At 45.4% G+C, this 25,806-nt stretch overlaps 2 protein-coding genes across 4 annotated transcripts; one reads left to right on the forward strand and one right to left on the reverse strand.

Moving 5' to 3' along the window:
• Positions 1-4,223: 4,223 nt before the first annotated feature.
• ncoa4 (nuclear receptor coactivator 4) lies at positions 4,224-12,921 on the reverse strand. 3 transcript variants are annotated; one of them, XM_044136831.1, is made up of 11 exons: positions 12,658-12,921; positions 8,531-8,654; positions 6,737-6,877; positions 6,570-6,658; positions 6,354-6,462; positions 6,203-6,283; positions 6,007-6,132; positions 5,208-5,888; positions 4,919-5,140; positions 4,738-4,830; positions 4,224-4,666 (listed from the first exon to the last, which is right to left on the reverse strand). In XM_044136831.1, exons 1-11 carry the CDS (start codon positions 12,693-12,695, stop codon positions 4,661-4,663), a joined length of 1,710 nt encoding a protein of 569 aa, XP_043992766.1. In that variant the 5' UTR covers positions 12,696-12,921; the 3' UTR covers positions 4,224-4,660. The 3 variants fall into 3 exon arrangements, with proteins under 3 accessions (XP_043992766.1, XP_043992767.1, XP_043992768.1); XM_044136832.1 differs by having other exon boundaries at positions 6,007-6,129; positions 12,658-12,920; XM_044136833.1 differs by lacking the exon at positions 12,658-12,921 and adding an exon at positions 11,737-12,354.
• Positions 12,922-15,732: 2,811 nt separating this feature from the next.
• On the forward strand, positions 15,733-25,752 carry yipf3 (Yip1 domain family, member 3). Its single transcript, XM_044136835.1, has 9 exons — positions 15,733-15,956; positions 20,330-20,533; positions 20,624-20,730; positions 20,804-20,849; positions 20,927-21,019; positions 21,090-21,221; positions 21,290-21,403; positions 21,486-21,609; positions 23,504-25,752. The coding sequence occupies exons 1-9, from the start codon at positions 15,891-15,893 to the stop codon at positions 23,614-23,616; spliced, it is 999 nt and encodes a 332-aa protein (XP_043992770.1). The 5' UTR covers positions 15,733-15,890; the 3' UTR covers positions 23,617-25,752.
• Positions 25,753-25,806: the final 54 nt, after the last annotated feature.

Consider the following 25,806-nt stretch of genomic DNA (forward strand, 5'->3'; position numbering starts at 1 on the left):
CTGAAGTCTGTATCAGAAAAAATGTAGGAGTTCGATCAGAAGCGATGACCGATTTGATTCAAAATGGCCGACTTCCTGTTGGGTTGAGACCATGGCTCCAAGAGACACTGTTGTACGTCCTGGTAAAATACACATGTGTACCAACTTTCATAATTCTAGGTTAAAGCATGGCTTGGGGCTGATCATTTAAAGTATTCTAGGAGGCGCTATAGAGAAATGAGGCCACGCCGGACAACGGCTGTTATGGATTCTTGTTCGGGGATGGATAAGGATGCATCCTAGTGAGTTTGGAGCAGCTCAGATAGAAACTGTAGAATTTAGAGCCAAATGTATGGCAATGGCGTTACAGGTCACTTCGCCACATCGCCATGCCCTCCATTGAAAACTCTTGTCACTTTAAAGCAAGTAAGACTACCTTGTTATGTGTCATCCAACACAGAATCATCTTGATTAGGTCAAGAGAGTCAGAGATGGAGCTTGCCAAGGAAAAAAAAAAGCACTTTCTTTTTTGAGGGGGCGGGGCTTAGATGATGTCAGACTATGACGATATAGGATCGTTAGGCATCCCACCAGGATCACTTATGCCAGGTTTGGTGCAGCTTGGTCAAAACATGTGGAATTGAGAGGCAAACATATGGCAATGGCGTTACAGGTCACTTCGCCACGCCGCAACGCCCACCTGCTCCATCGAAACTGGTCGGGGTTGGAATCCCCAATATACCAACATGTCTTTTGTGTGTGGACACAGTTTCATGTGAAGCTCATCTTACCCCCTGATCTGATCTTCATCAGTAAAGGTTTATAAATCATGTCTGTCCTCTTCTGTCCTTTGACTGACAGATCAGGTCTGAATGTTTACATTTAACAATATTAACCTCATTGTTACCAACTCACTGACTTTATTGCTATATTTAGCAACATTTAAAAATTCATATCAGTCTAAATCCAAACCAGCAGGTCAGGCTTTCTAAAGATGTGTAACCAGACAGAAAACTGCCATCGGTGCAGCTCTACACATATTCATGACATTTTTTGATTTAATTATTTTCTCTTAAGCTAAAATAGCTAAAAATGTAATTTATACCAGGTGAGTCTTTCTCCCCTGAGAATGTGGACCGGTACCGGTACCGGACTGATTCTGAGCCTTCAAATGATTTTAACAAAAGTTTCTCATAACGTAGAAGTTGATGTAAAAATAATATTTGTTTTAGCTACTAAATGATTTTGTTCAGCAGCAAACAACAAATCCCAGCTCGTCGCCGTGTATCCTGACGGAAAAACATTTTACTAGACAATGTCAAACATTGACAGGTTTTAATTATTCTTATCAAACACGGTTTGAAGCCAAAATACCTCAGAAATATCCAGAAAATCAACTCATTTAAACTTTAAACTCAGTTTCACACAAACACAAAGACCCTAGCATAAATGTTTGTCTGTTGAACTGGACCGGTCCAGGTCGCTATCAAGCTAATGTTCTGTTAGCAGCTTTACTAATCTTTTACATTACATTACCAAGACTCATTAAAATAAACCTTTATTTTGGCTTTTTTCTATTCTTCTTCTTTCTTTCTCCCTCCCTGAAGGATCAGTCCTTTTATGAGACTTTATTTTGCTAACTTAACTCTTTTTTTTTTTCTTAATTATTGCAAATAGACAACATATATGAACAACATAGAACGTTAATAATTACACAAATACAACATCAGAGGGCTTTACAGAACATAGAAGAATTATTTTACAATGTCAAAATTAAATAAGTGCTCGAGGGTTGTAGTTCTTTAAGGGCAGTTATGATTTGAATGGCTTTAACATTTGAGCTGATTTTTAAAGATTCTATATAGATATTAATAGAAGATAATAAAATCTGGAAATTAGATTTTTGTTGTAAATGTTTGGCGGTATGAATATGATATTTATAATAAATAATAAAAAAGTTAACAAGATATAAAAATTCTTTTTTTTACAAGTTCACAGCTAACTTAACTCCTGACCGGAGCTTTAGATGGGGTTAGGGTTAGTGCGGTACCAACCGCGGCCACCAGGGGGCGCCAAGAGCAATTTATTATTTTTCTTTCTCCATCCATCCATCCATCCATCCATCCATCCATCCATCCATCCATCTTCTAATCACCCTTCGTCCGTAATGGGGTCAGGAGGGTTGCTGGTTCCTCTCCAGCTGCGTCCCGGGCGAGAGGCAGGGTCACGGGGTCACCCTGGACAGGTCACCAGTCTGTCGCAGGGCAACACAGAGACACACAAGACAAACAACACACTCACACCTAGGGAGAATTTAGAGAGACCAATTAACCTGACAGTCATGTTTTTGGACTGTGGGAGGAAGCCGGAGAACCCGGAGAGAACCCACCATGCACAGGGAGAACATGCAAACTCCATGCAGAAAGACCCCGGGCCGGGAATCGAACCCAGGACCTTCTTGCTGCAAGGCAGCAGCTCTACCAACTGCGCCACTGTGCAGCCTATTATTTTTCTTATATCCATAAAAAAATGATTTCTACATACATTATCAAATATATGTTACTGTAAAAGCAAATAAATTCATAGTGAAATTGTGTGTTTTTGATATTGTATTTACAAAAAATAAATAATCAGCTCCACTGAGGGGGGCCCTTAGTGGAGCCGATTAGTTTGCTTATGGCTTGGGCCGGCCCTGGTTGGGCCCACACTGTTTGCTGGCTGTGGTAGGCTTGGAGGAAAACTGTTTTAAATTGATCCTCTTCATAAGTTTGTGCTGATGTGGTGTTTTTATACAGGGCCACATTATTAATGACGTTCCGGTAGCAGCGTAGGTTACCTGGGCCTGTGGTTGTTCGACACCGCAGATAGGCTTTCTGCATTTGTCTCTTAATTAGGTTGGATTGTATGTTTTTGTTTTTTACATTGTTGATTTCTATTTGGTAGGGCTGCACCAGATCCTTCAAGTTTGATCTGAGTGATGGTTTATGTGATGCAGGTATTCAGTGTTTTTAATGTGTTTTAGATTGTTTGATTAAAGTGATTTAATCAACATTTGTTTCTGTTTTTACAGTTTTATTACTTTTTTACAGTTTTATTACTTTTAGAGTTTAATCATCTTGTTAGTCTGCCAGTTTGGATTGTTTGTCTCCTCAGATTGTGAGCTCAGGTTGACAACCTTCCATTTATTCTGTTTGTTTTGTCCTCCTGTCTTTGGGTCACTTCCTGATGTGGCTGTTAATCTGAAGTATCTGACACCCGATCCTGTTGGTGTGATCTCCAGTTTGGATTGCATGTGATCATTCTGCAGTGAATCAAGTGCATCTGAAGTTTGCAGTGAACATTGCAGTGGTTTGTGCGCCTGAAGTGGCTTTTAAATTCGGGTTGAACATTATCGGATTGTCAACGAATGGATGAAGTTAACGGGAAACCCTTTTATTTATGTAGCAATAAATATGAATTAACTTTGTTCTGGTTGTTTATTACTCTTCGGCTTGACGGAGACATAAACACCAAGAACCTTCTGTCGCACTTGAGTATTGAGAAACGGCCCTGTGGTGTCACCATGGTAACCGCTTCTGGGTCAGGCCGCTCCAATGGCTCTCAGCGGCCAGCAGGGGGAGCCGTCTGTCCCACTGTGAAATGAACCAACTTCCCAAACAGGAAGCAGCTGCAGAGCGAGGAAATTCCACAATAAAAGCCCAGAACATCCCAGTCTCCTCCTCTTCCCCAGTCAGACGGAAGGCCTTGCTGCTGTGGCTGGGAGACCCCAGTGATCCTCTGATGATGTCACAGTGACATCATCACAGGCCGCTGCTGGTTTATCAGCAGGGGCCTGCTGGTGGGCGTGGCCTGAGCAGCCGCTAAACAGGAAGTTTATCAGTAGCAGGGTGGAGCCGGGCCAGAACCTGAACCGGGCCTCCAGAACCTCCAGAGTTCATCATGGTTGGCTCCTGAGGATCTTCAAGAGTTCGGGTTACACAGCAGAACCATCTGGATACATTACAGGTCCAATTCATGTCCAGAACTCTGAAACAGAACCAGCCAGAAACAGGTCCAATTTATCTGCTGGCTGGTTTTATGTGGAAGGAAACCCAGATGGTTCTGTCTGAGCCACAGCACCAGGAAGTGGATCAACCAATGAGAGGCCTTATGGCCTTCCTCTCATCCAATCAGTTTGTCTGTGTCCACATGTTGACATGCAGGATGTTAATTGGCTGCCCTTCATAATGACGTCATACACACAGTGATGATGTCAGCACTTTTTATTACTGCAGAAAATAAATGACATCAAGCTCCGCCCCAAACAGTACAAAGCACCAATCAGTGCTGACGTGACTCGCTGAGCATGCTGGGAAACTGAGTTCCTCCCAGCAGCTGTGAGGTCAGCAGAAAAAAAGATAAAAGATTCAAATTAAACCTAAAAGTAAAGCCTCCCGCCTTGGCTACAAGCTCAAACATTCAGCGATTGGCTACAATGACTGATGACATCACTGATCAATAGCAAGTAAAGTGGCAAGTTTCAGCTCCGGTCCAGTCTGCTGATTGGACGAGGGCGGTGGGTGGTGATGTCACAGGAAGAAGGCGGTCGTGTGATCGATGGCGTTGTGCGCTCATCATCAGCGATAAAGTGACTTCCAGAAGAGAAAGTAGAAGAAGAAAGATCCTCTTCATTAGCATGTGGTCACATCTGGAGGCAAACAGGAAGTGGCTGTTAGAGACGAGCCAATCAGGCGGTCCGATCAGCAGCAGGTAACTCACCTGGACAGCAGCGCTGTGCAGCCATTTTTCTTTGTCTCCGCCCATCTTCATGCAGGAGAAAAGCTCACAGACGGCAGGAAGAGCCAGACGCTCCTGGACAGGAAACAGGAAGTACAATTCACCAGGCTGGATGGAACTGGTTTCTAACCAGTCTAAACCAGTCTGACCCGGTCTAACCTACCTGAGCCTGGCTCCTCTTCTTCAGCAGCCACTTGTCCTCCTCCTCCTCCTCCTCGGCCGCACCTCCTGCTGCTCCTCTGGAGGCCGATCCTGGCAGCACCCACAGGTCAGCCTGGAGGGGGCGCTGGAACGGGGAGCAGGTCTGGTTCTGGGAGGCGTGGCTCCTGCTCAGGTTCTCCTCGGCTGCTCCTGGGTGGAGCCAGGCCTCCAGGATGGCCTGAACCTGCAGCAGAGAAGTGTTACCGCCTCCATCCACGGCCAACAGAAGCTCTCACCTGATTGGCTGATACCTTCTGCTCCTGCTGCCTGTGGAAGGCGGTGGGTGGGGCGTTCTTCACCGCAGGTGTGGCGGTGGGTGGGGCGTTTTTGTCCACAGGTACGCCGTTCTTGTCCCGGCCCTCCTGCCGCAGCAGCCAGCGGCTCAGCGCCTCCTTTCCACAGTTCTCCTCGCAGACGCAGTCGCTGTAGGAGGAGCACGTCTCGTTGGCCCTGCAGGTCTGCCTCAGTGGCGCCACCCGCTGCAGCCAGAGCTCCAGGTTGGGGGCGGGGCTGGGGCTGAGTGGAGCCTTCAGGCACCGCAGCTGGCCCAGGTTCTCGATCTCCATAGTGCGGCTGGTCTGGCAGCAAGAAGAACAGTCGGCGGCGCCGCGGCCGGCCAGCCAGTCGCCAGAGGCCCAGTCCTCCTGGAAGGGCCTCAGCACGCCCTGCCAGCGCTCGCCGTCACCCATTTCCATGGCAACGGTGGGCGGGGTCACCAGCCAGTCGCTCAGCTCCTCCTCGGTCAGCTCAGACTCATCGATCTTCTCAATGGAGAAGGAGGAGCTGCAGCTGCTGCTGGCCCGCTCCCTGCCCCCCTGGTCCTGGTCCTGGTCCTGGTCCTGGTCCTGGTCCTTCAGGAGCCACGCCTCAAGGTCCCTTAGTTGGCCCCAGGCCTTCAGGAAGTCCATGGAGACCAGGACGGGACAGGACGTCTGTCAAACAAGAACCACACCGGGTCAGGCTCCGCCCACCAGAACCAACAGAACCCAAAGTACAGGTTTTTATAGACCAAGAGTTGGTGGTCCACTAGAGCCACCAGGTTCTGCTCACCTTGGTTTCCTTCTGCTTCAGCAGCCAATCCTGAGGGTTCTTACTGGCCTGGTAACCAATCAGAGAGCTGCTGCTAGCTGGCCGTTTCCCCAGCAGCCAATCACCCAGATCCGCCGCCTCCAGCTGCTGCAAACAGAACTAGAACCAGTCAGACCAGAACCGGGACCAGAACCTGTGAGTTCTGACCCAAACTCACCTGCTGTCTGGCTCCAAGTGAGCAGCTCTGTACCTGGGCTCTCTGAGAGGCGGGGCTCCGAGAGGCCACGCCCTCCTCCGCCTGCACACCAGAACATGCCGGATCAGAACCAGAACTCCTCCACAGATCACAGGACAGACCGGTGTGTTACCTGGGCGGTGATGCTGCCGAACGAGGTGATGGCTTGTCTCAGGGAGCGGGAGTCGGCATGGAAACGCATCTCAGGGGTTTCCTCAGGGGCCAGGCTCAGAGAGGCCAACCTGCAGAGCCAGAAGGAGAAAACAAACGCACCTCCGTTCATCAGAGTCTCAGGGGACAGAGGAGGATCAGGCTGTGTGTGTGTGTGTGTGTGTGTGTGTGTTCCTACTTCTCCATGCAGCTGGTCAGCTGGTTGCTCAGGTCGTTGTTGTTGGAGTTCTGCAGCTGATGGGCGATGACCTCAAACTGACCTCTGAGCTGCAGGACCAGAACCACAGGGTAAGAACCAGGTCCAGTGTGTGTGTGTGTGTGTGTGTGTGTGTGTGTGTGTGTTACCCGGTGCAGCTGGTGCAGCTGGTGTTGCAGCGTCTCCGTCTTGAGGCTCTCCAGCAGCTCTATCTGTCCCAGCAGCCAGACCTCTCTGCAGCGCAGCGCCTCCTGCTGGCGGCTCATGCAGGTCTGCAGCTCCGACCGCACCTGGAGGGAGAGCAGGTGAAGCTCCGGCTGCTGATTGGCTGACCTCACTGTAACCGGGGCGACTGTTCTGCCAGGCGCTAACAAAGCTGTTACTGTGGAAACAGCAGCAGCAGAGCGCCAGGAGAGAACTGAGGGCATAAAGAACCGGGTCGGTCCACAGAACAGAACCTGGTTCCCAGAACCGGCCAGCAAAACCTCTGACGGGTCAGATGGGTCCAACAGCTGGAGCTGAGCTTCTGTGAGGAGACGGTTATAGTCAGGCTGACCCCGCCCTGACCCCTCCCTCTCTCCATGTTTAGCAGTTGACTCAGGCAGAGGATCATGGAGGTTCTGCTTCTGGTCGGACCACAAACCTGACCAGACTGAGTCAGCGCTGAGGAAGATGAGGAGGATGAAGGAGAGTGAGTGTGGCTGGAGAACAGAACCAGAATCAGGAGCTGACCCGGTCCAGAACCAATTGTATGGACCTTACCAAGCTCCGCCCACAACCGACCCACGTGACCGCAAGTCTCACAAGCAAAGCCTCGTAGCGCATTGTTTCTATGGAAACATGACTCCATTAGTGCATCATTTCTACCGGATTTTAACAATATATCAGCTACTACAATGGACAGAGGAAATAACAAGTTCATGTCATCATCTGGGAGGAGGTTACTGGTTTCTCAGTCACAAGCTGGTTGAAAACCTGAGGCCAGCAGGTGTCAGTCGGTCAGTTATGGTAGATCTGACCTTTGACCTCAATATGAGAAGCTACAGACTGATAGGAGGAACCAAAGAGCTCTGGAAAGGTAAAGAAGCCATTTGTTTGTTAAAATTTGATGAAATCTATTTGTTCTTTTTGATGTTTGTTATGAATGACGTAAACTCACAAAGGAACGAGGTAATTAGTCCAACGTTTAGAAACTACAGCGGCTGTAATGAACCACAGCAAATGTAAACAAAGTTAAAATAACCTGAACAGGTGATCAACTCAAAACCACTCCTACCTTTTTACTCTCTCTTTGTAGTTTAAATACACCTGTTACCATGGCAACCGCCTGCGCCCCGCAAGACGAGTAAAGATTACGTTAAAAACAAAACATTCAGTCCGTTACGATATCAAGTTTATTTCTGGATTATTAATTGTTGGTTCCCTGAACGCAGCGATGGTTGATTGACCAGCTGTACTTGGTGCTAGAGTGGCTAACATGAGGAACAGTTTAGTCCAAAACCTTTTCTGCTAAAATAAAATCTTCAGTGTGAGTCAGATACACGTTGCATATTGATCTGTTTAGCTAACATAAGACTGTAGCAGACAGGCTACAAGGTGTACAAGTTGTATCAGTGCTGCTATTATGCTGTACTTAGCTAACAGGAAGCTGTTTGTGAGACGGTCAATCACGTGACCACATAGAACGGGCATCAGCCAATGAAAAGCGGCCCTGTGATAAGATCCATTCCCTACTCCAGCCACCAGCCAGCTGGGTGGTTCTGGTCCAGTTCTCAGAGCCGGTTCTGGCAGCTGATTGGACCAGAACTGGAGGAGGGGCTGAAAGTTTTTTTCATGACATTGAGATCAAAGACGTGATCAGAACCTTTATCAGGACACTGCAGCAGTGAGTCAGGTTCTGAGAGGTTCTGCTGGGTTCAGAACCAGGTCGGGTGGACACTGACCTCTCTGGCGTTGTCCCTCAGCTGCTGCTCGGCCTTCAGAACCGACCCGATGGCGTCCTCCAGCTGGTCCTGGGCCTCCTGGCACAGCTTCATGCTGCTCTCTGCTGCCCCCGCTGGAGACATCCTGAACAGCAGCAGAGGACAGTCATGAAGCAGCTCTGTTAAATATGACTGGCTTTGTTCTATTAGTATTAAACACTGTGAACTTTATTTCACATGGAAACACTTGATCAGGTCAGTGAGCTGCAGGTTCCTGTCGGGTCCACAGAAAATCTCTTCATGTGCAACATGTTGGGTAAATCTACCTTTATTACGGTAAAAGGTAGGGGTTGAGCAACTTCATATTTTTTAAGGTCTATTAGAATACCCTAAAAGTCGAGTCGAAATCTCGGCGACGTCATAGTGACATAAGCTCAAAACGCTTCACAGGAACTTGGAGGCTTTATCAGCTAAATTCTAGGAAAATATTGAAAAAAAAAATCTGCTTTCACTAAGTTTATTACTCAGAATTAAAAGAAGAAGAAACAGATCATTCTTCCTGAGCGGTGGAGAAAAGTCCAACACGCTGCAGAAAGTCGCTCTGACTTGTTCTTTCAAACACCGGCTGATGCTGATGATCTCTGAATAGCTGCACATTGATTGGTCAATTATCTCACTGACCACAGTGGAACATCACAAAGCAAACCCATCATGACCGGATCCCGTTTGGTCACAGTTGAATCCAGCGCCGCGTCCTGCCGCTCCTCCGACCGACGCGCAGCAGGACGCTCCGCTGATGGGCAGCGGCTCTCTGAACCGACATGCAGGCGGCGGCAGAAATCGCCTCCATCAGGCCCTCAGAGTGAAGGCTGGACTTTGTTTCCAGATGTTGTTAGGCAGTATTTTACAAGAGCGTAAAGCTGCCAGGTTAGAAGCTTCCACAGCAGAGAGACGCCCATCAGCTGGAGGGATAAAAAAGCCCAACATCGTGACGCCTTGTCCCACATTACTCCGTTGTCTTTTGTTACATTTTTTCAGCACAAGTTTATTAGACAGCAATCCGAGGGGAAGGGGGCAGAGAAGCCTGGGCCACTACAGTCTCTATATGTGGGGTACGGCCGCGCTAACCAACCACTGCGCGCTAACCAACCACTGCGCGCTAACCAACCACTGCGCGCTAACCAACCACTGCGCGCTAACCAACACCTCTATTCCGGTAGCCTTTGGTGGAATTATCAGTTTCTCTTTGGTAAATTATTTACATTTTTTTTACAATTGGACACAGTGGCGCAGTTGGTAGAGCTGCTGCCTTGCAGCAAGAAGGTCCTGGGTTCGATTCCCGGCCCGGGGTCTTTCTGCATGGAGTTTGCATGTTCTCCCTGTGCATGGTGGGTTCTCTCTGGTTCTCCGGGTTCCTTCCACAGTCCAAAAACATGACTGTCAGGTTAATTGGTCTCTCTAAATTCTCCCTAGGTGTGAGTGTGTGTGTGAATGGTTGTGTGTCCTGTGTGTCTCTGTGTTGCCCTGCGACAGACTGGTGACCTGTCCAGGGTGACCCCGTGACCCCGCCTCTCGCCCGGGACGCAGCTGGAGAGGAACCAGCAACCCTCCCGACCCCATTAGGGACGAAGGGTGAACAGGAAATGGATGGATGGATTTACAATTGGAGCTGTCTGACAAACTCACTTTCATTTTCTTGGAAAAATCAGTTTTGTCACTGATTGCGACTCGTGGACTGGACCAGTAAAGACTCGACTAGTGGACTAGTTGGCGCAGTCCCTAGTAAAGGGGTATTTATCACAGCAGTCCCTGTACCTGGAACTGGTTCCTGATTGGAAGGCCAGCCTGTCGTCATGGTTACCAGTCAGCCATGATGTTTCAGGTTCATGTTTAAGTTTTATAAAATTTCTGTTTCTGTGTTTTATTATTAAATTGTGTAATGTTGTTAAAAACATCTGGGGCCATCCAAAAAGACCGATCCGGACCAGAACAGAACCAGAATCGGACCTGAAAGCACCAAGACCTGAATCTAACCTCTCTCTGAGCTGCTGTTTTCCACCCTGGCCCGGTTCTGATCTGGCCGGGTTTGGGTCATGCTGTGGTTGTGGGAGGAAGCGGGTCAGCGCTGTGGCCCGGTTCTGGAACAAAGGCCCCCCTCTGACTCAGCTGTTTGTGAGCATAGGTCCATTATGCTGCGGGTCACAACGGGTCAGAACCACAACCTAAAGGAGATTACATTAGTTATCCCACTGAACCACGTCTGGACTGGATCCTGTGGTACCAGAGTGGGCGGGGCCTATCAGCAGCCAGCCTGGATCTGATAAACACTCTACAGCTGGCTGACCTCTGACCCCAGAGCAGTCTGTTGCTATGGAGACCAGGGTTTAAATGGAGTAGGTGGTCTGGTTTCAGCCAATCAGAGGCAGGACACTGAAGGAGGTCACAGAGGTTCTGCTGACTGATAGAATCAGAAGAAACGGGTTCAGAACCGATCACTGATCAATAATCAATGCTGCTGCAGCTGCCACCTCACCTGACCTCTCTAAGGAACTTCAACCTGGAACCAAGAATCAGAGACATGTCAGCAGGAAGCCAAGCTGAACCGGCAGAACTCCTGATTCTGGAGGAAACGTCCAGATACCAGAGAGAGAGAGAGAACACCAACGTCAGTAATACACACACACACACACACACACACACACACACACACACACACACACACACACACACCTGAGGAAGTGAAACCAGGCAGCTTCAGAACAGGAACTTATTTTACTTTGGGGAAGATCAACCCGTCAGCAGCGGGTCAAAGGTCAGCAGCAGCCTGAATATTCAGGTAAACATAAAAACAACAACAAGATGGCCGATCACCTGATGGTGTCATCTTGTTCCTCTGCAAAACACCTTCAGTCCTCATTAGCCTCCAGAACCACATAGAACCATTTGGAACAGTACCAGCTGGTCTCTAGAGCCACCAGAAACTAGCAGACGTGACCAAACTTAACATGTTCGGACTGATCCTGGTTCTGATCTGTTCTTCAAAGTAACAATCTGAAGCTCGGAATTGAAAACGGAAGGAAGAAAATAACCGTTCGGCCAAACTGTTCTAAATCCATCCGGTTTCCCCCTGAATTCTTCCTCCGACCGGAACCGGGTCACTCTGCCTTCACCGCAGAGCTTTAATCTGAGCAGAAATGTTCTGGAAACAACCTGGATTAAACTCTTACCTATTTTTCCTTCTCAGACAAAAACAACTCGGCTTCGCACGGAACGCTTCTATTCTCGCGATATCCTGCGCTAAACGCTCTCACACACCGAGAGCTCAAAGGAACGCCATTACTGTTTGTACAGCAGCACGTAGGCACCACCAACACTGATGGTGTTGGACAGGGAGGGCGGAACCAGTTGGGAACAGCCATACAGAAAACAGGTAAAGAAACCAGCAGGTTGCGCTGCGGTGGAGGAACAGCCAATGAGCGACGGCGGGAGGTACTATAACCCGGTGAGCTGTAGGCTGGGGGACGCGCTCTAACTCTGGAACAGCCGGTGTTCAGGAGGTGAGCAGCAGCGGGGGAGGACTCCAAGTCCCTAGAACAGCCGGAGATGACGGCTAGTGACAAACCGGGAATTCACTGGAAGAATGCGGTGAAAGCAGGCCAGTGAGAGGCCGGAACATTAAGTGGTTCCCCCTTTAAGCCCCCTACTGACCACCATGTTGTCTCCTGCCAAGCTGAAACCTGCTAGCCTGTCATGAACAACCACTGACGACATACTGTGTTCATGTTGATGTTAACTTGCTGTTTAAACTCCAGCGATCAGCTGTTGGGAGCCTGGAGAAGCTCATCAACCAGCTCACATTCAGCAAGATGACACTATAATCAGTGCCGAATATTCAATTAAACTTTATTCACATTAAATATGATTAAAATGCGACAGACCGGAGGAGAAAAACCTGATTAGTGAACCTGTTAAAAGAAAAATTTTCAAAGCAGATCTTGTTCAGACCGGGCCACGTGTCTCCATCGCGCAACTAACATAAACACTGAGCTGAAGTTCCGCCCGAAAAGCTCTTATCAGTCAGAAAACATTTATGAAACACCATAAACTTCCATGGCCCCTAAACATAGCCGCTCTGGAGCTTCACTCACCGCGTGGCTTTGATCTGCAGTCTGGACTTGGAGGTCATAAATGATCCGAACTGGTTCTGTGTCACTGCAGCCCAAAAAACTGTGGGTGAACGCCGAGCGCCTCTACAGAACCCCGGCTGCTGACCCAAAGTCACTGCGTCACGGAAGGACAGCAGCCAAATGTCGCGATAACTGGAAGGAAACTCTCGTTAGTGGGAGACAGAGGGAAGCTGCCCCCTGCTGGTACAAAAGGAGAACCAGAATCATCACTGTCCGCAAGCTTCACTCTGGACTTTCTGTTCCTCCAGTCCTTGATTTTCATCTGAAACTAGAACTCTGGTCCACTGAGTCTCAGTCCAGTTCTGGTTCTGATCTGATTCTGACTGTGGAGATGACGATGACGATAAGATGGATTCTTTATTAAATCAAGAAAGCCCTGACCAGCTCTGACCATCGTCTTCATCAGAATGTCTTGAGAACATGGAGTGTCTTCAGATTTGCTGTAACACAGACTGCTACAGCAGATCCTTCTTTTACCTTTGGGATCAATAACGTATTTTTTAATTTAATTTTCTGGTTTTGATTCTAATTTATTTAACTAAAGACAACAATCTGTTATTTCAAACATGTCAGAAGGAAGACGGAAATATTTTATTGGAAATTAGGACTTTTTGAAACTTTTTGAGACAGAAAAATGTTTTTAAATTGAGCTGCAGATCAATCAAACTTTGTTATTCATTAAAACACATGAAGTAGAACTGCAGCAAATAGACAAAAGATTTAATGTTTGCATCTATAGCAGGAGGAAACTCCTCAGACTGAACTCAGCACAGAAACACTGAAGAACCGGACCAGAACCAGGAGTCAGCGGTTCAGTGAGTGTGTGGTGGAGGAACCAGGAAGTCTTGAGAACCTCTGGAGGAGAACATGGAGAACTAAAGTATCTGATCTGAAGATCTGTTTGCAACAGATCTGCAGGAAGTCCTAGTCCTCTTGTGACGCTTTTGTCAAAATATTCACTAAGATTCAGACGTTTGTTACTAAAGAACAAAAAAAATCAACAAGGCGTGTTCAAATTAATGACCCAACAAAAATAAAGGTCTAATAATTATTGTTTCAACAAGGTGTTGGGCCATTCTGAGCGTTTCGGTTCCACTAAATAAAAAACCGACTCTACCTGTGGCGCGTTCAATAAACCACAAACTTGGACTAATGACCTGGTTTCTTTGTGAGTTTACGTCACAACAAACATCAAATAGGACGCATTTATTTCATTTAGTATTTAACAAACAAATGGCTCCTACCGCGATAATTATATGAAATGAATATAATTAATATTAATTGTTGGATATTAAAGAACTGGCTTGCTGCTGTCTGGCGTTGAGCTCAGAGTCTGAGAGGATTTTCCTCCATCAAACATCATATTAATTTTTGTCTCTTATTTAGTGGAAATATTGATGTTGATGAGACTTTCTCCAAAATAATAACCTTTCTAGCTCCGCTGATGGAAATGAGGAGCAACATTCACAAATGACATTGAAATCAAATCCAGTCCAACATCTGAGCTGATTCCTCTGGAAACTTCACAAGATGAGCTTTAAGCCAACAGCTCCGTGGTTCCTGCTGTCAGGCTGAAGTTTCTCATGTTGAGGTCAAAGTTCAGATCTGCCAGAACTGACTGGTTACAAACCTGAGGCCAGCAGGTTTGTAACCAGTTTCTCCAGACATCCAACCTTATTATTAGAATAGAATAGAATTACTTTATTCATCCCAGCAGGGAAATTACTTCGCAGTTGCAGCATAAAGACAAGACACAGTAACAACTAGTTGTAGATAAAATACAATAAATATAAAATATAAAATGCTACAAATTGTAAAATTGTAAAGTGCTGTAAAATATAAAATGCAACTTAAGAGCAGTCCTTACAGAGATTAAAAAATGCAGATATGTAAATGTAATATATGTACAGCAAGTGCCACAGTGCAGTTGTGCAAAATTGGGCTGATTAGTGCAGAACAATGATTTATCTTTTATTGTACAGTGAGATTTCATGTGGCAGGAAGGATTTCCTGTATCTGTCCCTACGACAGCAGAGCTGCAGCAGTTTATGTGAGAAGGTTCTCCTCTGTCTGTCCACTATGTGGTGGAGAGGGTTCTGTTTATTGTCCATGATAGACAGAATCTTCTTCAGTGTCCTCCTCTCCACCATAGTTTCCAGGGACTCCAGTTTTAGTCCCAGTACAGAACCAGCTTTCCTGATGATTCTGTCCAGTCTAATAGAGTCGCTGGCTCTGATGCTGCTTCCCCAACACACAGCAGCAAAGAAGATGGCAGCAGCAACAACACTGTGGTAGAAGGTCTCCAACATCTTGCTGCACACATTGAAGGATCTCAGCTTCCTTAGACAATAGAGTCTGCTCATCCCCTTCTTGCACACAGCGTCAGTGTTAGATGCCCAGTCCAGTTTGTTGCCGATTACAACTCCCAGGTATTTGTATTCCTCCACCTCCTCCACCACTTCACCTTTGACCTTCAGTGGCTGTGAAGGTGTCTTCTTCCTTCTGAAGTCAATCACCATCTCTCTGGTCTTACTAATGTTGAGCCTCAGGTGATTCTGCTCAGACCACTCCACAAAGTTGTCCACCAGTGTCCTGTACTCCCCCTCCTCTCCATCCCTTATACACCCGACAACAGCTGAGTCATCAGAGAACTTCTGTAGGTGACATGACTCAGAGTTGTACTGGAAATCAGTGGTGTACAAGGTGATCAGTTGTAGGTTCTGTCTTTTCCTATCTCTTTTAGCCTCTTTTAACTGCTTACATCAGTGGAGACCAAAGTGGGTCCTGGAGGGCCTCTTGCATGTTTTAGTTTCTCCTTGGTTTAACTCACCTGGATCCAATGATGGATCTTTTGAGGCCGAAGAAGAACATCAACCTGCTGAAAAGGTTGTTGGTGCCACCAGGGAGAGAAGAAACAATGTTGTAGTGTTTTACCTAAGGAATCTTATTTTCCATACAAATCTGTAAAGCATTTTATCAATGATGTCAGTTTATTTACAGAATGAGACAAAGCTGGATGAGTTAAACGGGAGATGGAAACCTCGCGATATCATCACGAAGGCTGTGTGACGTCACAAACACAAACATCGGCCGATGTGATCGGTTCCGGTCCAGCTTAGACTCCGCCACACGTCCACAGACACCAGAACGACTGTCCGAACCCCGGGACCCGGAGCTATTGCGGCCGCGTGAGGATGTCTGCCGGGACCGGGAGCCGGAGCACGGAGCCATGGGGAGGGTTCGACGACCAGCTCATCCAGGTGGGTCTAACAGGTACCGCCGGAGCTAACCTGGGGTAACTAGCAACTAGCGAAGCGGGACGCTAACTAACTTTTTTAAATTATTATTATTATTTTGAATATACAAGAATAACAATAACAATCTCAAACAACACGTCAATAACAGACATAAATATATATATATATAACACAACTCATGCTGTTGACATAGAGGCTAACTAACTGTAGCTACCAGTCCGGCCAGCAGATAACCAAACTGTCTGAGACCCGGTGATCTGCTAACCTACTAACTGGAGGAACGGGTCTGACCGGATCAGGAGCTTCTGATCGGGTATTGCCATCAGGTTCTGTTTCTGATCTCAGGTTCGAACACTGACCCGGTGGTATGGATTAACTGGTGGCTAAATTAACTGGTTGAAACCGATGCGCACCGCAGATGTTTCTAAATTGTAGGTGGCTGTGTTGATGCCTGTTGAAAAATGCTACTTGTGTGACAAAACCGTTTGCAAAACTTTACTATAAATCCCAGTAGACGCAAATATGTTTAATGTTGCACGTGAAAATTTTATTTCAAAACAAGTTTCTACAGAGCAGCGTTGAGTTCGCTTCGAAAACACCGCAGATCAATGTGTCCTGCAAATCACACTAGTTCTCGCAGCTAGCTGCGTTCTTCATCGACGCACGAGCCCAGTGATCCACCGCTAAGAGTTGTCTGTTGGAGTTTTGTGTTTGACAAGTTCAGAGAATGGGGGGGTTGATAAATGAGTAACACGACAATCCCATTCATATTCAAGTTCACCAGAGTAAATTAATTTCATCTCATAAATTTAACATGAACAGCCTCAATGTAAACCTCAGTTTCTGCTTTTTGTAACCAGCACTGATCAGTAAAACGTTGAAATTGACTCTCTAGTTCCTGTAATGTGACTATTAAAACTTCTAGCCTAGTGTGTTTGTTTTTTTTTCTCCGAAGAGTTTTTGCGGCGCTAGTGGCTCGTATTTTCGTGTAAGCAGGCAGGAAGGCTGGGGGGAAGACATGCGACAAATGTCGGGTCCGGGAATCGAACCCGCGACGGCCGCGTCGAGGACTCAAGGCTTCCAAATGTGGGTTGCGCTATCCCCTACGCCACCACAGCACGCCAGGAAACCTCACTGTTTATGAACTTTCTTCTTTTTTTAGCGACAAACAATGAGTTTGGTGTTATTATATTTGATAAAATTTAAATCCCATACCTGATGGTGTTGCTTGTGTTTAATATAAAGAGGAATATCAAGTAATGTCGATAAGTTATACTGCAATAAAATCTCATGTAAATGATATAAAGTTAACAGCCAATGTTGTAGTTGGTGGTGATATCCAAATTGACGCGCCAAAATGCTAACAATAAAAGTTCCTACATTACTGTCAGATCCCAACAGATTATGATCCATATCTACAGGATTAGTCTGTGTTCTCTACTGGGAACCAGTTTGCAGGCTGGTGACGAGGGGAAATAAACGTAAAAACAAAACGAGCCGCAGTAAGATTAACTAGTGACAGTCAAACGGGTCCTCAACGCAGATGTTTGTAAAAAATTAGGTGGCCGTGTCGTTTCCTGATCAAAACGCGACAAACGTAAATAAACAGATTGGAAAATGTCTCTTTCTCTATAATCTCTTCAAAACAATAATAATTCTTTGTATATGAAGAAATATTGAAGAATATATAGAAATATAACCAAAGCATACCTCACTTCAAGAGGAGACTGCTAAACTGTTAGCATTTCTACCATCACCCAGCATTATTAGAGTAATGACAATTATTTCACATCTTCTTGGTTTTATTTTGACTGACATGTTCTGCAAACTTATCAATAAATGTAAACAGTTCTGATATTACCCAAACTAATTTCTTGCTCATTTAATAGAAGCCACATTATTTCATTTGCACCTTAACTGGGCTGCAGACTCAAATTTAGTAATTTCACAATATTCCTATAGTTAAAAGTTTGCCTGGTAAACCTGTTAAACGATATTACCTCCAAAACGTTGGCAGGAAGTGAATTTTATTATTTCAGACAATAAAATAAATGACCAGCGGTCGCTGAGTTCAGAGAGCTGCTTTATCCACTAAACTAAATCAGGTGATTGAAGTCCAATAATCACCTGTTATTGATTCTGATCTAACGGACGCCTCGCGCTTTAAGAAACTAACCTGGATTAACTGGTGACACTTTCAGAGTCTCAGTTTGAGTTTAGATTTTCAGCGTTTCTCTTATAGTTGAGTGTTAGAGTCACTTGATGAAAAGAATAAAGATATTTAGTTAAATTACAAGAAAAAACATCATCAATAAATTAGAAATGACACTTTCAGATAGATTTGCCATGTCTTCTGTAAGAGAACTAGGAACTCAACTCTCATCTCTATAATTATAAATAAATTATAGCATGTTACAAAAACAGTGTTTAAAAAGATTTCTCTATAGTTTCTGTGGATATCTAATTGAAATATCTACAATATGAGGGAGATGTGAAAAACAACAGTCAGTGGATCTTTTTAAACATTTTATTTTTAATCCCATGGCTCTTCAACATTTATGTCGCTTTCAGTGATTAATCTTTGCTTTGAGATTTGTTTACGGCATCTTTCGATCTTCCTTTGACGAGTTTCAACCATTAAAGCAACACAGAAATCAGGACAAGTTCTGCGTAATTTATATATTTTGGTGATTTTGCAGATTAATATAAAAAAAAGGCAACATACCATGTTAGACCAATAAAAGTCTTTCTAATTAGTTTTTCCCCGAGATCTTAATGGGTGTCTTATGGATTCGGATAGTATTTTTGCAAAAATGTTTAGTTTTTTTAAACTTGTTGCATCGTTTACTTCCTGGTTTGGTAAAGGGGTCCTAAAAGCCACGCCCACACAAACATCTGTCTCTTCCAGATGCCGCCACCAGTTAATCTATAACACCGGCGTCGGTCCATCCGAAGGTTCTGCAGTTATTCTTTATTTATTTAAACAACTGCAGAACCGATTCATTAAATCCTTGAACTGAAACAGAACCAGAATTTTATCCAGATCCATTTTCCTGACCAACGGCTTCTTTTCCTGAATTTCACAGAAATGGACCCGACCTCTCCTCGGTTCTTGTCAGTTTAAGCCTGATACTGGAAATAAACCCGGTTCTACTAAGACTAGAACCAGGGAACCTTGACGGTTCTGATTGGGTTTGTTCAGCTGGACTGAACTGGGTGAACTTTGATGGGAACCATCAAAGTGTTTCTGGACCTCTGCTGGTTCTGAAAGACCCAGTTAATTTTCTGGTTAGGACTGTTGTAAATATTATTTTAGTAATCGATTATTCTGGCGATTAATTGATTAATCGAATAAAACATTTGATAAAATAAAATATTGGTAGATTTTGCCATAACAGCAGTATTAATATTGAATATTAGCATCTGCAGATTTTTCACGCGTTTTCCAGTAACTTTTCTGTAGTTTAGAAAATTAATCTGTAACAATAACAGATTATTGTTACAGATTAACCTGGACAACAAGTCTACAAAAATCTGAAGCTTTATCAAATTTAATAAAAAACTCACAAGTTTGATGAATGAACTCTGTTTTTGCTCTTTATAGCTTTATGTTCACATTACCTTTTTGTTCATGTGAGCTTCATGTTGGCATCAGCTTTGTGCCTTATGTTAGCTTTAGCTTCATGTTAGCATCAGCTTTGTGCTTTATGTTAGCTTTAGCTTCATGTTAGCATCAGCTTTGTGCTTTATGTTAGCTTTAGCTTCATGTTAGCATCAGCTTTGTGCCTTATGTTAGCTTTAGCTTCATGTTGGCGTCAGCTTTGTGCTTTATGTTAGCTTTAGCTTAATGTTAGCGTCAGCTTTGTGCCTTATGTTAGCTTTAGCTTCATGTTAGCGTCAGCGTGGTGCTTTATGTTAGCTTTAGCTTCATGTTAGCATCAGCTTTGTGCCTTATGTTAGCTTTAGCTTCATGTTAGCGTCAGCTTTGTGCCTTATGTTAGCTTTAGCTTCATGTTAGCGTCAGCGTGGTGCTTTATGTTAGCTTTAGCTTCATGTTAGCATCAGCTTTCTGCTTTATGTTAGTGACGGGGTTCACAGTACCCCCGCCAGCTCTCTACCGCAACCATGTGGTTTGCCGTCACCTGCTCTGACTGAGATGGACGGACGTTTATTTCTGGGTTCCTCCGTTAAGCATCATCAGCGCCGCCATGTTCAGTCCAACGGTGAAACACTGAACAGTTGGTGGGTCAGAACCAGGGCTGTTTCTGGTTACACAGCTGATAATATTGACCCGGTACCAGGAACAGCTGGATATCCTGGAACTCAAACGGACTAGAACCAGACCAGTATCAGAAATGGCTGTGGTGCATCCTCAGGGCGGCGGCGCGGCGGTCATCGACATGGAGAACATGGACGACACGTCGGGCTCCAGTTTCGAGGACGTGGGCGAGCTGCACCAGAGGATGAGGGAGGAACAGGAAGTGGCTGAGGAGGCGGCGGCGGCCGATGCTGACGGCGCCGACGACTTCCTTGGTGTGAAGGGGCTAAAAGGTCAGCTGGGTCGGCAGGTGGCGGATGAGGTGAGTGCTTGTCGACCGATGGGAGCCGGAATGTTGCTATGGCGATGGCAGGATGCTGTAAGCTCCGCCCCTTCCCTCTGTTTCTTCCAGGTGTGGCAGGCAGGGAAGCGACAGGCGTCCAGAGCCTTCAACCTGTACGCCAACATCGACATCCTCAGGCCGTACTTCGACGTGGAGCCCGCCCAGGTCCGCTGCAGGTGAGAACTCCTCTTCCTGTGTCCTGTCAGCTACTTCCTGTTTCCACACTAAGTTAGCCTTTCCCTCCGCCAGGCTGTTGGAGTCCATGATACCTGTCCGCATGATCACCTTCCCCCAGGTAAACCCCGCCCCTCTTGCTGTAAGCCCCACCCTGTTCAGGTGAGCTCCAGGTGAGCTGCTGTGCTTCCTCTGCAGAAGGTGGCGGGGGAGCTGTACGGCCCGTTGATGCTGGTCTTCACCCTGGTGGCCATTTTGCTGCACGGCATGAAGACTTCTGGGACCGTCATTGTAAGGACGTGCTCAGCCTGCCCTCTGCCTGTCCTCACCTGCCCTCACCTGTCCCTCCGTCCGTCTCCAGGTGGAGGGCACCCTGATGGGGACGGCCATCGGGACGTGCTTCGGCTACTGGCTCGGCGTTTCCTGCTTCGTCTTCTTTTTGGCCTACCTGGTTAACGCTCAGATCACCTTGCTGCAGATGCTCTCCCTGCTGGTGGGTACCGCCGGCCCCACCCCCACAGCTCCCCATGACCCCTGACATCACTTCCTGTCCACGTCCAGGGTTACGGCCTGTTTGGGCACTGTGTGGTCCTCTTGGTCACCTACAACATCCACTTCCACTTCCTGTTCTACGGCCTGTGGCTGCTACTGGGAGGACTGTCCACGCTGCGCATGGTAGGACTGCGTTTCCCATCAGCCCCTGCCTCAGCCCCTTTTCCCATCAGCCCCTGCTCCTCATTCCTTCTGTGTCCTGCAGGTGGCGGTGTTGCTCTCCCGGACGGTGGGCCAGACGCCGCGGCTGCTGCTCTGCGGTTCGCTGGCGCTGCTGCACATGAGCTTCCTGCTGTACCTGCACTTCAGCTACCACCGCATCCTGGAAGGTCAGAACCGGGTCGGGGGTCAGGACTGGTCCGTGGACCATTTGGTACCGGGCTGCACAAGAAATAATGAAATATTTCGATTTTATGTATTATCTGAGTCTGGAGGGTCTTTTATTTTGAAAATCCTTTAACCGGACTCTCTGGGTTCCATCTTGGCGCCAACATTGAGCCACAAGCAGCAGAATGGGTCAGAACCAGATCAGATTCTTTGTAAAGTTTCTTTATGAAGGGAAAAGGCCCAGAGAAGAGACAGGAGGATGGATTTATCCCAGTAGGTGATTCCCACAGTCCAAGCTCTGCATGATATGGTGACCGGATGTTAATGAGGCCATGAAGCTTCAAACTGTTTCTCCACTAGAGACCAAGAACCCTGAGCATCAGCAACACTTCTGGTGTCTCTCATCTCTCCCAGATGGACCGTCTGGTTGCAGAGAAACAAGATCAGTTCTCCATTAGTCCTTATCCTGAGGTCAAATGTTCGTTTTTGTGGCGCATCTGTATCTTATTTTGAAGGGATGTGTAGACGTTACCATAGCGACCAGAGTCAGAGAGGAGTAGAGCTGAGAGTTTTAGGTCTGGTTCACAGGATTTAAGGATTGTGGGCCGATTCTCCAAACCTCTGTGACCACAGAGCCATAAAAGTCCAACAGGTTCTGGTCGGTTCCTGAGTCCAGACACACAGCAGGAGCAACACACCACACAAGAACCGGTTCCACTCAGAACATCCTGGTTCCTGAAGAAAATCCAGTAAAACCCCAAGCAGATCAAACATGAATCTAGAATAATCAAACAGTAGTGAAAGTTAGAGGTTCATTTTAAACCATAAAAGACGAAACAAAAAGAAAAACCGTTTGATAAAGTCGGAGGGAGCAGCAGCTCAATTTGCTGCTCAGTGATTTGGAGAGAATTATTCTGTTTTTATATTTAACATTTTTAACTGAATAAACATAACCACATATAATAATGACCTTTACATGTAGTAATAAACATTTCCACATATCTCCTTCGATGTCCACCAGACTCTCTGTTGCCATGACAACAGTTTGGGATTCCCTCGGTTCTTACGTTACAGCACTCTGATTGGCTACCTGTCACATCCAACAGGCTGCGATAATCTGGCCAAGACAATGTTGAATACGGTTGGTTTTAGATGGACATATTCAACAAGCCACCGCTAAAACACCGCTAACACAACACCGCTAATACAACACCGCTAACACAACACCGCTAATACAACACCGCTAACACAACACCGCTAACACAACACCGCTAATACAACACCGCTAACACGTCACCCAATTCACTGCTAACACGCCACACACTGCAGGACGTTAGAAGATTGTCGTAAAGTGAAAATCAGGGCAAAAGACAAAGAAACAATAACAACAAAAAAAGGCTCATCTGGAGCATCAGCCTCACTGCTTCTAACTCCTGGAGATGAAAGAAGTAAAACCTTGACATGGGATTTAATCAGAGCTGATTCTGTTTGCTCTGTGATTGGCCTGCAGGCTGCTGCAGCGCGGCGCCCCCCTGCAGGTTGCTGCAGCGCGGCGCCCCCTGCAGGCTGCTGGCAGTTCACCACATCACACCGTGTTTGGCTTTAATGAATCAGTTTCCTGGGTTTGTTGAGACGATCGCTGCAGAAGAGTCCGGTGGAACGAAGCGGTTCCATTAGACGTCCAAAGCTTATTATGAGACCAATTTTTACTGGATGGTTGATGGAACCAGTTCACCCAGTTTAACCATCATACATAGATGTTTATACCAGTGGAGACTCCATGTGTCGGTTTCAGTCGACGTATCCCGGCTCGATTCTGCAGCTCCATGTCTGGATCCAGATTGGGCGGCCCATTTGGCTCAGAACCGACTCATGTTCTGCTTGGTTTTGTTCCAGGTCTACTGGACTCTCTGGAAGGACCCGACTCAGCTGCCATGGAGAGGGTGGCCCGAGACGTTCACCAGGTGACCCTGAACGCCACCGCCAGGAGCCTGGGGAGGGTCCAGTGAGGGTCCAGTGAGGGTCCGGTCAGGGCTGCTCTGCCTGGACCTTCTGGAACCGGTCTCCTTCAGCAGAACGTTCTCTCTGGTTCTGGTTCTCTGCTTCTTCTGGGTTTCTCTCTCCTTTTGCTCTCCATCATCTTCAGCATCTCTATTATTGTTTATTATTGTTTATTATTGTTGTTGTTGTTTATTACAGATGCTCAGATGTTGTGTTTGAGTCGATTAGAAACTCTGGGAAATCTCAGTTTCTCTGACCTTCACAGGAAACTGAAACCTGTCAGTGTGTTCATCATGTTAATAACGATCTGATTCCCATCTACTGGTTCTGAACTGGTCCTGTAATGGTTCTGAACTGGCAACAGATGCAGTTCTGTGTTTCTGCCAGCAGGCGGCGCAGCCTACCATAACAAACAAACTGATGGTTCCCCTCCAGAACCCAGCAGACCCAAACAGGTCAGGCCCAGCAGTAAGGCATCCAGCTGCAGGGAGTTGGAACACTGTCTGCTACGATGCCCTGCCACTTTCAGTCGTTTCTTGCTCAGCAGGGTTAGGGTTTTGTCTCTGAATATTAATAAATGTGAACTTCTGCTGATCCATTCCAGCTCTGAGGCGTCTTCCTGCAATGGAGTTAAATATCTGGGAATACTGATTTAAAATCTACTATTAGAAGAGAGAAGGAAAACATTAGAAGTTTCTTGGATGGCAGGAAGAAATCCCTGAGTCTTTGGTTCACTGGAGATCTGACTGGGTTTGGACCAAATTAATTTCTCCATGTCATTCTGCTTTTAACTCTGATAAGAATATTAAGAAAGCCAATTCAATAATCTTTCATTTTATCTGGAGAAACAAAACTCACTATTTAAGATGATCTGATCTTCTTAAAGATTATGATAAAGGAGGAATTACAGCTTTAGATTTTGAGGCTCTGATTGGTTCATTAAACTCCAACCCAATAAATTGGCTGAAGATCTTTTTGTCTCATTCCAACTCAATGTGGTTTCATAACCCTAAATCCATATTTAATAAACTCGGTGGCTTGGATTTCTTAAATCTGATTAAATGTGATTTTGAATTAACAAAGATTAATATTGCACTAATTTTCATAAACAAGTTTTACATTTTTGGAAAATGATATTTACCCACATTTTGACCCCACATGGATCTGTAGTGTGGAATAACAGATCGATATTGATAAATAGAAAATCTATTTTTAAAACTGACTGGTATGAAAAAGGTATTTTATTTGTAACTGATTTAATGGATAGTAATGGTGTTTTATTAAATCATAGAGATCTGAACTGTTCTTGTAATGAATATTTAAAAGTATGTAAATCTATTAGCTCTGATCCATCTCATCCAAAACTCCTTCAGAGATTCAGATGTTACTTCATCTTTACCCAGAATGACAGTGTGACTGATAGAAAGTGCAATAATTATGAATTATTAATGATTACAATAATAATATCTTGATAACAACCAATCTGTCTAGAATTGAGAAGATGTTCTCCAAGAATGTAAAATGGCCGATTTCATCAAAGGTTAAAGAAACTCACTTTAAAATCTCTCACCATTTTTGCCCAGTGGTTGAAATTTTACACAAAAGATTTTAATTTGATTCAACATGTTGTATCTTTTGTGAATGTCCAGAAGAATCCAATAATCATCATTTTTCTTTTAAACTCTTCTTTTATGGAGAAACATTAAAAATTGATATTCCCAGAGATAATCATCACCCACATATTATATTATGTTGGTGACCTTCATAGTCAAATATCTGACATGGTTAATATTGTCTTCTTGCTTGTTAAATATCATAAATCCTGCTGTAAAAGCAGAGCTTCTACTCCTAGTTTTGATTTTTTTCTTAACTTATTTAAACTGTATTACACCTCAGTGAAACATTTGAAATCTGTTTCTGCAAAAAAAAAAAAAAAAACTGTCAGTATCTCTGCTGTTCTTTTATTTGACATTTTGCTCTCTTGTTATTCATTTGTTTTATTGTTTTATTGTTTATGTTTGTCTTCAGTTTTAGCTCCGTGTTTTGGTTATTTTTTTTCTATCTATATTTTAATGTTCTTTGTGCCTCAACGAGTCTTTAGATACAGTTTGTTTAATAAATTTAAAAAGTTTTAAAAAGCTGTACACAATAAGAAATGCATGTCTGTGTCGCTGCGCGTCTCCAGCGGTTATCCACAG

Source organism: Gambusia affinis, linkage group LG13 (genome assembly GCF_019740435.1).
Source record: "Gambusia affinis linkage group LG13, SWU_Gaff_1.0, whole genome shotgun sequence".
Lineage (NCBI taxonomy): Eukaryota > Metazoa > Chordata > Actinopteri > Cyprinodontiformes > Poeciliidae > Gambusia > Gambusia affinis.